The sequence below is a fragment of the Eubalaena glacialis genome, chromosome 4 (assembly GCF_028564815.1).
Source record: "Eubalaena glacialis isolate mEubGla1 chromosome 4, mEubGla1.1.hap2.+ XY, whole genome shotgun sequence".
Classification (NCBI taxonomy): domain Eukaryota; kingdom Metazoa; phylum Chordata; class Mammalia; order Artiodactyla; family Balaenidae; genus Eubalaena; species Eubalaena glacialis.
Window position 1 is genome coordinate 61118048 of NC_083719.1, and position 14078 is coordinate 61132125.

The window sequence follows — 14078 nt, forward strand, 5'->3', positions numbered from 1 at the left end:
GAAAAAATACAAGAAACTTTTAACAAGGACCTAGAAGAACTACAGAGCAAAAAAACACAACGATGAACAACACAGTAAATGAAATTAAAAATTCTCTAGAAGGAATCAATAGCAGAATAACTGACGCAGAAGAATGGATAAGTGAACTGGAAGATAAAATAGTGGAAATAACTACTGCAGAGCAGAATAAAGAAAAAAGAATGAAAAGAATTGAGGACAGTCTCAGAGACCTCTGGGACAACATTAAACGCACCAACATTCGAATTATACGGGTCCCAGAAGAAGAAGAGAAAAAGAAAGGGACTGAGAAAATATTTGAATAGACTATAGTTGAAAACTTGCCTAATATTGGTAAGGAAACAGTCAATAAAGTCCAGGAAGCTCAGAGAGTCCCATACAGGATAAATCCAAGGAGAAACATGCCAAGACACATATTAAACTATCAAAAATTAAATACAAAGAAAAAATATTAAAAGCAGCAAGGGAAAAGCAACAATTAACATACATGGAATCCCCATAAGGTTAACAGCTGATCTTTCAGCAGAAACTCTGCAAGCCAGAAGGGAGTGGCAGGACATATTTAAAGTGATGAAAGGGAAAAACCTACAACCAAGATTACTCTACCCAGCAAGGATCTCATTCAGATTTGATGGAGAAATTAAAAGGTTTACAGACAAGCAAAAGCTAAGAGAATTCAGCACCACCAAACCAGCTTTACAACAAATGCTAAAGGAACTTCTCTAGGCAGGAAACACAGGAGAAGGAAAAGACCTACAATAACAAACCCCAAACAATTAAGAAAAAGGTAATAGGAACATACATATCGATAACTACCTTTCATGTAAATAGATTAAATGCTCCAACCAAAAGACACACACTGTCTGAATGGATACAAATACAAGACCTGAACATATGCTGTCTACAAGTGACTCACTTCAGACCTAGGTACACATACAGACTGAAAGTGAGGGGATGGAAAAAGATATTCCATGCAAATGGAAATCAAAAGAAAGCTGGAGTAGCAATTCTCATATCAGACAAAATAGACTTTAAAATAAAGACTATTACAAGAGACAGAGAAGGACACTACATAATGATTAAGGGATCAATCCAAGAAGAAAATATAACAATTGTAAATATTTATGCACCCAACATAGGAGCACCTCAATACATAAGGCAAATGCTAACAGCCAAAGGGGAAATCGACAGTAACACAATAATAGTAGGGGACTTTAACACCCCACTTTCACCAATGGACAGATCATCCAAAATGAAAATAAATAAGGAAACACAAGCTTTACATGACACATTAAACAAGGTGGACTTAATGACATTTATAGGACAGTCCATCCAAAAACAACAGAATACACTTTCTTCTCAAGTGCTCATGGAACATTCTCCAGGACAGATCATATCTTGGGTCACAAATCAAGCCTTGATAAATTTAAGAAAATTGAAGTCATATCAAGTATCTTTTCTGACCACAATGCTATGAGACTAGGTATCAATTACAGGAAAAACTCTGTAAAAAATACAAACACATGGAGGTGAAACAGTACACTACTAAATACCCAAGAAATCACTGAAGAAATCAAAGAGGAAATCAAAAAATACCTAGAAAGAAATGACAATGAAAACACGACAACCCAACACCTACAGGATGCAGCAAAAGCAGTCCTAAGAGGGAAGTTTATAGCAATACAATCCTACCCTAAGAAACAAGAAACATCTCAAATAAAGAACCTCACCTTACACCTAAAGCAACTGGAGAAAGAAGAACAAAAAAAACCCAAAGTTAGCAGAAGGAAAGAAATCATAAAGATCAGATCAGAAATAAATGAAAAAGAAATGAAGGAAACAATAGCAAAGATCAATAAAAGTAAAAGCTGGTTCTTTGAGAAGATAAACAAAATTGATAAACCATTAACCAGACTCATCAAGAAAAAAAGGGAGAAGACTCAAATCAATAGAATTAGAAATGAAAAAGGAGAAGAAACAACTGACACTGCAGAAATACAAAGGACCATGAGAGATTACTACAAGCAACTATATGACAATAAAATGGACAACCTGGAAGCAATGGACAAATTCTTAGAAAAGCACAACCTTCCGAGACTGAACCAGGAAGAAATAGAAAATATAAACAGACCAATCACAAGCACTGAAATTAAAAATCACAAGCACTGTGATTAAAAATCTTCCAACGAACAAAAGCCCGGAACCAGATGGCTTCACAGGCGAATTCTATCAAACATTTAGAGAAGAGCTAACACCTATCCTTCTCAAACTCTTCCAAAATATAGCAGAGGGAGGAACACTCCCAAACTCATTTCATGAGGCCGCCATCACCCTGATACCAAAACCAGAGAAAGATGTTCACAAAAAAAGAAAACTACAGGCCAATATCACTGATGAACATAGATGCAAAAATCCTCAACATAATACTAGCAAACAGAATCCAACAGCACATTAGAAGGATCATACACCATGATCAAGTGGGGTTTATACCAGGAATGCAAGGATTCTTCAATATACGCAAATCAATCAGTGTGATACACCGTATTAACAAACTGAATGATAAAAACCATACGATAATCTCAATAGATGCAGAAAAAGCTGTTGACAAAATTCAACATAGTTTTGGAAGTTTTAGCCACAGCAATCAGAGAAGCAAAAGAAATAAAAGGAATCCAAATCAAAAAAGAAGAAGTAAAACTGTCACTGTTTGCAGATGACATGATACTTACTATACATAGAGAAACCTAAAGATGCTACCAGAAAACTACTAGAGCTAATCAATGAATTTGGTAAAGTAGCAGAATACAAAATTAATGCACAGAAATCTCTTGCATTCCTATACACTAATGATGAAAAATCTGAAAGAGAAATTAAGGAAACACTCTCATTTACCATTGCAACAAAAAGAATAAAATACCTAGGAATAAACCTACCTAAGGAGACAAAAGGCCTGTATGCAGAAAACCATAAGACACTGATGAAAGAAATTAAAGATGATAAAAACAGATGGAGAGATATACCATGTTCTTGGATTGGAAGAATCAACATTGTGAAAATGGCTATACTACCCAAAGCAATCTACAGATTCAATGCAATCCCTATCAAACTACCAATGGCATTTTTCACAGAACTAGAAAAAAAAAGTTCACAATTTGTATGGAAACACAAAAGACCCCGAATAGCCGAAGCAATCTTGAGAAAGAAAAACGGAGCTGGAGGAATCAGGCTCCTAGACTTCAGACTATGTTGCAAAGCTAAAGTAAACAAGAGAGTTCGGTACTGGCACAAAAAAAGAAATATAGATCAATGGAACAGGATAGAAAGCCCAGAGATAAACCCACACATATATGGTCACCTTATCTTTGATAAAGGAGGCAAGAATATACAATGGAGAAAAGACAGCCTCTTCAATAAGTGGTGCTGGGAAAACTGGACAGCTACATGTAAAAGAATGAAATTAGAACACACCCTACCACCATACACAAAAATAAACTTGTAATGGGTTGAAGACCTAAATGTAAGGCCAGACATTATAAAACTCTTAGAGGAAAACATAGGCAGAACACCCTATGACATAAATCACGGCAAGATCCTTTTTGACCCACCTCCTAGAGAAATGGAAATAAAAACAAAAATAAACAAATGGGACCTAATGAAACGTAAAAGCTTTTGCACAGCAAAGGAAACTATAAACAAGACAAAAAGACAACCCTCAGAATGGGAGAAAATATTTGCAAACAAAGCAACTGACAAAGGATTTATCTCCAAAATATACAAGCAGCTCATGCAGCTCAATATCAAAAATACAAACAGCCCAATCCAAAAATGGGCAGAAGACCTAAATAGACGTTTCTCCAAAGAAGATATACAGATTGCCAACAAACACATGAAAGGGTGCTCAACATCACTAATCATTAGAGAAATGCAAATCAAAACTATAATGAGGTATCACCTCACACCAGTCAGAATGGCCATGATCAAAAAATCTACAAACAATAAATGCTGGAGAGGGTGTGGAGAAAAGGGAACCCTCTTGCACTGTTGGTAGGAATGTAAATTGATATGGCCACTATGGAGAACAGTATGGAGGTTCCTTAAAACACTAAAAATAGAACTACCATATGATCCAGCAACCCCACTAGTGGGCATATACCCTGAGAAAACCATAATTCAAAAGGAGTCATGTACCACACTGTTCATTGCATCTCTATTTACAACAGCCACGTCATGGAATCAACCTAAGTGTCCATCCACAGATGAATGGATAAAGAAGATGTGGCACATATATGCAATGGAATATTACTCAGCCATAAAAAGAAACGAAATTGAGTCATTTGTAGTGAGGTGGATGGACCTAGAGTCTGTCATACAGGGTGAAGTAAGTCAGAAAGAGAAAAACAAATACCGTATGCTAACACATATATATGGAATCTAAAAAAAAAAAAAAATGGTTCTGACAAACCTAGGGGCAGGACAGGAATAAAGACACAGATGTAGAGAATGGACTTGAGGACACGGGGAGGGAGAAGGGTAAGCTGGGATGAAGTGAGAGAGTGGCATTGACATATATACACTCCAAATGTAAAATAGATAGCTAGTGGGAAGCAGCTGCATAGCACAGGGAGATCAGCTCGGTGCTTTGTGACCACCTAGAGGGGTGGGATAGGGAGGGTAGTAGGGAGATGCTACAGGGAGGGGATATGGGGATATATGTATACGTATAGCTGATTCACTTTTTTATACAGCAGAAACTAACACAACACTGTAAAACAATTATACTCCAATAAAGATGTTAAAAGAATAAATAAAGGAAAACAGGAGAAAAAGAAAAAAAGTTACTACGTAAATACGAAAGTGAAAATATAGAATGATTTTATATATATATAAATATATGCATATAAAATATATACCTACACACATAGACACAGAGGCATAATAAAAGCCTAAGGCAAATAAATTAGACTTAGTCAACAAAAGTTTACTTCTGAGGTTTTCGTTTTAAAACAAAGGAACCTGTTTATCCCAACCTTTTCAAAGACTTATTTTATCACAGATCCTTTTTTGTACTTCATGAAGCATCAACTAACACCACTCAGAGCTCAGTTACAGACTGACACATCATCTCCACCCGTCCAGAAGCTGAACCAGAACCTCACCATGTTTAACTCTGCTTCGTAAATAGAAAGTATTTCCCTCTGTGTGTGTTCATGGTTCCCCCTCTGTCCTTAGCCCTTCCCAGCTTCCTCCTGGGCTGGTGGGGACCAGAGGCACAGGGAAAGTCAGGGAGCTTCTCAAATATTCCACAGCGAGAAGTCATCCATGCTAGATGTGTGGAAGAGTGTGTGTGTGTGTGTGTGTGTGTGTGTGTGTGTATGTATGTGTGAGAGAGAGAGAGAGAGAGAGACATGAGAAGGAGCAGGATGCGTTAGGCACTCAGAAGATGAGGAAGGAAGCAAAGACTCGGAGTGTGGCACGCCATGAACACGTCCTGGCTCAGGTTTTAGAAGACTTTCCTTAGTGCAACAGAGGCACAGGTGTTTCAGTAATTAGCAAGGCTGGGGGAGGTGTTCTATCCCTTGTGTGTTTGTCTTCCTGTGAGTGTTCATAATGTTTTTCCCACCTTTGTTATAAATAACTATGCAATGTTATCTGCTCTCGTTTCTTATACATTTAAACAAGCATTTCAAACACCTCGACAACTGTTTTATTTCATCTCATCTTACCTATAGTTGTCTTATATAACAGAGTTACCTGAGGTTGGAGAAACTGTTAAGCTTCTTTGACTATTTAAGAAGTAATTGTATATGTCTTATGTATTACCTTTGCTTTTTTTCCAGAGATTTATGGAGAATAGCAGCATAATTGCTTGCTATAATGAACTGATTCAAATAGAACATGGAGAAGTTCGCTCACAGTTCAAGTTAAGGTATGTAGCAAAATAGGATGAATACAAGGTTAACCATTCTGTAGCAAAGCTTGTCTGTCCTCAGGCTGAGGTTCACTGGTTCTTAGCAGAATCCCAGGGATTCTGAAGCTGTTGAACAGGTAACCGTAGCTGGTAAATGGCAGAGTCTAAACTGGGAGCCCATTGGTATAATGAAATAAATTAGAGGCGTTTCTTCTGTTGACAATATTTTCCACTATTTACAGCAGTTTTAAAAGTATACTCTAGGAAAAGTACTGTTTAACTTTTGTACAATTAGATCAAGATTAAGAATAGCCTTTGAGGATTACTTTCTACTTTGTACTTGCAACATTTATAAATTCCTACTTGGATTGTTATAGATGGGGCAAACCCGTGGGAATATTTATTATGCTAACTATGGTAATTGCTACGTATCCATGATAGCAATTTCATGAGGCCTGCTTGTGGCCTCAGTATGCATGAAGTATCTTCAAGAAACTGATTTTAAGTCTCTTTTCGCATGTCTAGTGCTTTAAGAGCTTCTCTCTGGTGCTTACTTCTGAGATGAACAGATTCTCTCAGCATCTCGGTGGTAGGATGCTCTGCTTCTGGGACGTCTTGGAGTATCAGAGTTGTAGCCCATGTCTGGTTTTGCTCAGGCTCTACTCCAGTACACTCTTAGGACCCTGATTTCTTCAACCTTCCCCCCTTCAGCAGAGAGAGCAGGGGAAAGAAGAGGCTCTTCGTAGCCCGCGGCCCCTGGGAGACCAGTCTCAAGTGGCTCCAGGCTATGGGATGCCAGAAGGGCCCTGGCTTCTCTCTCTGGCCCACTGAGGGGTCACAAGGCTTTCAGGCTCAGTGAAAAATAAGTAGGATAGCATCTCATTGAAACGGTTATACTTCTTACCTTGATTACTGAGTTTGCATTCAAAGAGAACAGAAACCTTTCTAAACTTAACTTTTCTTGGCCCTCCTCTGTCCCTTGGAAGAAAAATGGATTGGCATGAACCCCCAGATGCAGGCTCTTCTGGGGTTCACCCTGCTCAGGAAGTCAACTGTTTGGTGGATAGAGAGCTCTAAGAAATTAAGTGTGGGGATAAACAGTCCCTTCTGAGGTGGGAAAGTATTAAAAAAAGAATCTCAAACCAGTGGAAATTCTTTGGTAAGGAAGATTACCAAAGATTTTTGAGTGTCAGTTAAATCCCTTGGTTTCTTTGTATCCATATATTTATTAGCTGCAGAGAACTTCATAGAATTTCGTAAGAAAACCGCATTGCCTTTACTAAGGCAATTTATGATTTTTAATTGTACATTAATTGTTTTTATTCCTGGGGCTCTCTTCTGTTTTTATTGAGGGTAAAAAGACTTTGTACTTTTATTTTAGATGTTTTCACAATAAATAGGAAAAGAGAGATTTCATTTTGGTTTAATTCTTCAACTGTGCGTTTTCTACAACAAAAATGAACAGCAGACACCTTATTGCTTTGATAGGTAATTCCCTCATTTTATTTTATTTATTTATTTATTTTAGTATCTCATTTTTTATAAAAATATGGAACGCTTCACAAATGTGCATGTCATCCTGGCACAGGGGCCATGCTAATCTTCTCTGTATGGTTCCAATTTTAGTATATGTGCCGCTGAAGCAAGCACTCCTCATTTTATTTTAAATGACAACCTGAGTTTTCTTAGGCAGTATTAAATGTGATGGCACATGTAAGAGGTCAGAAGGTGCCTTGCCCATGGGGAGCGTGGCGAAGGCAGGTCTGGCCGTTTGAAATAAACATCCCCAGGCAGCACCAGGGCTAAATGAAAGAGCTTCAAGTTATCGTGCTGATGAAATCTGCTTAGAGCCAGGGCACTGAAAACTTTTCAAGGACTCATTAGGTTTAGAACTCGGCAAGGTTCTAAGTACACAACACTCTGTAAGTCCCATAACTTCTCACCTGTCAGTGATGATTTGGGAACGTTGGGCTCGTTGAAAAGGCTCAGGTTCTTAATACAAATCAATGTAAAGCTGGTGAATGGACCTCGCCCAGGCAGCAGCGGTCCCAGGAAGGTGGGTTTGCCCAGAACCCCAGTCCCCTCACCTTCCCCATCAGCTTCAGCTTGGCTGGTTGGGAGCCTCTCTTCCCAGTCCCAAGCAACCAGCACGAGAGCAGCCCCTGCAGAGGGGGAGGGAAGGCAAGAGTTCTCCACAGGAGAAGACAGAGGAGGACTAAATGGTCAGTTTCTTTTGATGCTTTTTGGCTGGTTGTACCTCAACTGTCTCCAACTTCTTTTCTGTTTTTTGGAGGCGTAGGGTGTGTGTGTGTGGTTTGACTCTCCCTGGGTGTATGATATCTGGGCCCAGAGGATGGGGGTGGACAGTGTGACCCTCCATGGTCTCCCCAGCTCCTTAGGGCATTCAAGGATGTCTAAAACATCTACCTGCACCCCAGAGGTTGGCAGGCAACTTTGTCACTTGCTGCAGACGGGGAAAATGAGGCTCTTTGTTATACAATGCCAGAATAATTATAGTCTAATTATATAATACTTTTCCCTGCAATTCCACCCCCAGCTGCAGCTAAGTACGTGACATTACTAGCATTCTGCAAGGACAGTCTGTACTACAAGGATGATGTTGAATGTTGAAGGCAGATGCTTCTGTCCAGTCTTCATGTATGGTAACCATATTTACTTAACCAAGAAAAAAAAGATCATGTGATCAAACATAACATACCTAATTTTAAAATTCCATTATATAGGAATAACTTTTAAAGACAGAACAAAATCACATTTCTGTGTGCATGTGTTGAATTACTTTATTGAACAGAACTCATGGAAGGGGGAATGTCTAAGGAAGTATGGGCTAACTGAGGACCATTTATTGCTTATGTTCTTATGCTTCTTTATCATGAAAAGAACTACGTTAACCAAAATACAGATAGGATTTGGCTATTTATTGAGAGTTTAAGCTGATGAGTTTACACTAATCAAGTACGAGCTATTGTTTCATCATTAGGCAGTCTGATATCTGTTACCTAGGGGTTACACCCAAATCATCATGTTTATTTTACTCCAAATCTTAAGACAGTAGCAGTCCTCCATTTTAGAAAGAATCAGTTTCTGATGGGCAAACCTTAGTATTCCGTGGAACACTACATCTCTCATTATTAACTGATGTTTATAGAGCACTTTATCCTCACGTGGGCTCCGAGTGACGGCCCCGTTGTGTTAGGGAAGTAGAAACTGATCTGTGATGGATTAAAGTAACCGGCCCCTGCTGCGTCACTGCCCAGGAGCAGTGCTGGCGGGTAGCAAGTCCACAGCCCCCTCCCTGCTGCACCCGAACCCCTGCTGGGATGTGGCTTTGTGCTCAGAATCTTCTCTTTGCAGCTACCACCCTGCCCAGTCCTACCCTTGTTACCGGCAGCCTCAGTGTGTGTGTCTGCGGTGGGGTGTTTGTGTTTTGTTTGAGTAGATTCCAGGGTACCTTTGTTAGGGATGCAGGAGGTCATGTAACCCAACCACCCCAGACAACTGACAGAGGAACGCTGAGAGCGGGGAAGACTCTGGGCATGATCACAGCTACCCAACATGTGGGTGGCAGCGCTGGAGTAGAATCCAGGCACGCTGCTTTAAGTCGGGTGCACTCTGCACCCCATCATAGCACTATGTTCTTTGTAGACTTTCTACCTGGGTCCCTGTAATATTTACTTTTTCCCTGCAGACCTTCACGGACTTTTAAGAAGATGAATGGGAAATGGTTACATCACCAGCGCTACATGGGCTCTGGTTCCCTTGTGCTTTTTCCAATTTTCCAGCTTCTCGAACTGAAGGCTACAAAAATACATTTGAGGTGCAGAGTTACATGGTTTCCCAAGAACAGAAAATTAATAAAACTAAGGTTCTTCTGCATGAAGAATATTAATAATTAATACAAGCAATTAAATTCCCAAACTTTAGGAGCATGATTCAAATTGATTACCTCATTTTCCTGCAGGTTTATTTAAATAGAACCATCAACCAAATTGGTTTAAAGCCTAGATCTACACATGGTAGTCCAGTAGCGTTTGTCACTGGGGCAATAATCTGCTCGTCCTGCCAATATACTTTCACTTTAACTGTCAATAAGGATCTGCTTTGTCCCGTTGGGCATTATACTCTCACAGGATAGTGTATGCTTTGCAGTGAACATCTAATAGATACATTTTGGCAGTTGGAGCTAACATCTTGTATGAGGCAGCCTGTTGAATTGACAAAAACAGTCATACTCTGAAGTAGCTGTTTACATACTTAATTGAGCCACACAGGTACTTTAAGAAAATACGTGGGCAAGAGGGGAATTTATCATTTGATCAAATGTTTTAACACTTAATTATCCAGCTCCCAAAGCTAAAGAACTAGCCCACACAGATTGTGCTTTTCCACTTCAGACTTCTGGAGGACAGGGAACGCTTTCCTGTGGTGACAAGTTGGGTTCTGGACCCAAGTGCCTGGAGCAAACTTGGGATAAGACTAGCTCTTGCTTGCCTCTTCATGAGAGGTGATGCAGTAGTGACTTTGGTAACAATTTTAAAGTCCTCTTTGAATTCTTTTTCACATTTTAAATGATCATGTTTACAAATGCAGCAATGCTAATAGGACAGTATACAGTTCACATTAGGTAGACTGGAGCAATTTATTTTATTTATTTTTTTAATTGAAATATAGTTTCTGTACAATATTATAGGTTACAATATAGTGATTCACAATTTTTAAAGGTTTTACTCCATTTATATTATTATAAAATATTGTTATACAATATATCCTTATAGCTTATTTTATACCTAATAGTTTGTACCTCTTAATCCCTTACCCCTTATTGCCCCTCCCTCCTTCCCTCTCCCCACTGGTAACCACCAGTGTGTACTCTATATCTGTGAGTCTGCTTTTTGGTTATATTCACTAGTTTGGGGTTTTTTTGCTTTTTTTTTTAGATTCCACATGTAAGTGATATCATACAGTATTTGTCTTTCTCTGTCTGGCTTATTTCACTTAGCATAATACCCTCCAAGTCCATCCATGTTGCTGCAAATGGCAAAATTTTGTTCTTTTTTATGGCTGAGTAGTATTCCATTGTATATATATACCACATCTTTATCCATTCATCTGTCGATGGACACTTGATTTGCTTCCATATCTTGGCTATTGTGACTAATGCTGCTATGAATATTGGGGTATATGTATGTTTTTGAATTAGTGTGTTTGTTTTTTTCGGATGTATACCCAGGAGTGAAATTGCTGGGTCATATGGTAGTTCTGTTTTTAGTTTTTTGAGAACCCTAGACTGGAGCCATTTAAATAAGAAAACATCCCACACCCATCAGAAATCTCAGTGGGGTTAGGGTTATGTTCTCCTCCACTCACCTGCATCATGATTACTTACTTTACTTACCCTCCCACATCTGTGTCTTCATCTCTGCAGCGACAGGAACGCTACCCGTCAATGGGCTAAAATCCTTCACTTTCTGTGCAGGCTGCCTTGCTATTATTGAAAGCAGTTCTTGGTTTGATATTTCAGATACACTCATGAGAAAAGATAGGTTATGATTCACTTTTCTTCTCACCAACAACCTTTGAAAGCTTTAGAGAACAAAAAATATTATTCTGAGATCTTACAAATAACATGTACTATGTCTTGAATTCTTATATCATCCCAAGTATTTTGAGACATGCCTCATATAAACTGTTTTGATTCTTACAACAACCTGTAAGATGTGTTATCTTCATTTTATAGATGAGGAAACTGAGGGCCAGCAGAGAGAAAACATTGCCCAAGGTCCCATAACTGGCCAAATACCGAACCAAGTTTCACCCAGTTTCTTCTGCCCTCTCCCTTGTAAACAGTTCAAAATAGAATGGCAAAGTTAGATGCCTTATGAGAGGGAAAAATGAATAACATTACAAGAGTTCGTTTTGTAAGAAGAAACATCAATCCAGTAGATTAACATTTTTTTTGGTAATGTATAAGAAAGCCTTCACTGGGATTCTTTAAACAGCCAGTACAAATAACAAAGCTCTAGTAACTAGCCACATACTTGCTGGGTTAGATAGTAAATAACTTACTGTATTTGGAGTTGCTCTAAATTTGGAAGGTAGTTAAAATGTTACCCAAGAAGTTGAGAAATTGAAATGATTTCAAATATTCCAGATATACAAGGAAGGTCATCAAGAATAGTGCCCACCTGGAGAGCTGTAAAATGAACCAGGCAAGGGGAATTCAGCCGTATTTGCTTTTCATCAGGCTGGTGGGTGTAGCAAGTACCATAAAGGCTTGCTTATCTAGGTCGTAAAAGTAAGAAAAGAAAAAAATGTTTCTGTGTCTGTTGCAAAAGGCCAGAATAACTCAGATCTAATTTGGGCTTAATTAGGTTTTTCTAATTGATGGGGATGGGACTTCTCCATGACTGCTGCTGTGAATGGAACAGAAGAATGTCATTGACATAGAACATAAGGGGCCTATGAGACCATCTCCTGCATCTTTGTTCTCTTGTGTCAGTATGAAGGTTTCATCCAGCACATACGGAGTTCATTCCACGATCCATGATGATTTTGCCAGGTTACATTCTTCTCTCTGTATGATATGCATAGAAATGCATGCTATTGTTTATTCATTTAGTTTGAAAGGCTAGGTTTCTTTTTTTTTCCCCCGAAACATAATATCAAAAGGTACTTGGTTTTAATGAACCTGAGGAACTGTTTACTTTGATAAATTAACAGATGAAATGCTCATGGTTTTCCAGCAGAACTAACATCAATCTTTTGCAACTTTCAGGGCCTGTAATTCAGTGTTTACAGCATTAGACCACTGTCATGAAGCCATAGAAATCACAAGCGATGACCACGTGATTCAGGTACGGGGACACTTTTTATCTTTAGGTGTCAAAATAAAGCCTTTCAAGTTTGAGCCATCCTTTTTCAAGCACTTTGCTGTAATTCTCACATTTCAGCACATTTTCTTTGGAGAAAGGAACATCAAAGTATGCAAGGAAAACTGATATTCTTAAGCTGAGAATTAGATACTCAAGAAGAATAAAAATTAGTTCAGATCGGGGCCTGCAGTTTCTTTCACAGAGATGGGGTAAATTCTTTAGACTATGCAGGAAGACACTGTTTATACAGAAGTATGTCAGAATTGTAGAGTAACTGCTTACACATGCCTTGGGAACAGAATGTTGTGAACAGTCCTCAGTTATCTGCCTACAGTTGGTGTTCCAGTTATAAAGCACTCTTATATAATACTAAAGTCATCTTCCTAAGGAAATGTGTATAGCAGACAAACCTTTATTGAATTAAAGTTGTCTTGCTATTTGTTGGAAGGTAAGACATTTACACTTTAAAAATACTCTGAAATGTAGACTGTCCACTGATGGGCACTGACCTGACTGCCCTTGGTTTGCATAGTGGCACCGAGTGTGAGGAGCATTTGCTACCATCGGTAGAGACCAAAGACAGTGTCCAACACACAGTGGCCCCATAACAGGGCCTCACACATGCTCTCCTGTGAAACCCCCCACTGCACACACAGACACCCTGCTCTCACACGGGGTCAATGACATCAGTAGCCCACTGTGCCCAGGCCCTGTCATCAACACGCTCATGAGATTATCACATTTGCATTCAGGAACCCTATGAAAGAGACATAAGGGCCTGATAATACAGATGGGGAAACTGAGGCCCAGGAAGGCTAAGGAACTTATCCAAGGAAAGCCCCAATAATAAATACTGGAACCAAAACATCCAGCCATGTCTTTCTGACTCCAAAGCCTTCCTACCTGGTTCCCTGTTGGGCTATATTTTTAGAATTTGTTTTTCTGGCTGTCCCATGACCTGGGTCTGAAGGCTTCCTCATGTTGCTGCCTATTACTGACCCACCTGCCCACAGATCTGCCCTGAACCACAGTGAAATCAGACATGTTTCTGTTACAGACTGAGCACAAACCCCACAGCTCTCCCACTTCTACCTGGACTTGAACAGTCAATTCTGTTCATGAAACACGTTTGCTTTGCACTTCCCTCTTTTTTTTTTTTTTTAACAAGAAAAAACCAGAAATTTATTCATATGTACTTGTATACCAGGGAGATATCCAGGGAAAAGGAGATAATTCGCACCTTCTTCTTTTACGGGGAA

At 39.1% G+C, this 14078-nt stretch overlaps 1 protein-coding gene and 1 non-coding gene across 2 annotated transcripts in view; one reads left to right on the forward strand and one right to left on the reverse strand.

Annotated features, from left to right (window-relative positions):
• The window catches only part of PDE8B (phosphodiesterase 8B), a 286597-nt gene that overhangs the window by 159825 nt on the left and 112694 nt on the right, over positions 1 to 14078 (forward strand). Inside the window, exons 6-7 of the mRNA XM_061187930.1 lie at positions 5856 to 5944; positions 12723 to 12801. Of these exons, the coding sequence (XP_061043913.1) occupies positions 5856 to 5944; positions 12723 to 12801 (168 nt within the window). The remainder of the gene's footprint in view (positions 1 to 5855; positions 5945 to 12722; positions 12802 to 14078) is intronic.
• LOC133091669 (U6 spliceosomal RNA) lies at positions 7470 to 7576 on the reverse strand. The gene has a single exon (XR_009700993.1). It is a non-coding gene; the product is annotated as a U6 spliceosomal RNA (small nuclear RNA).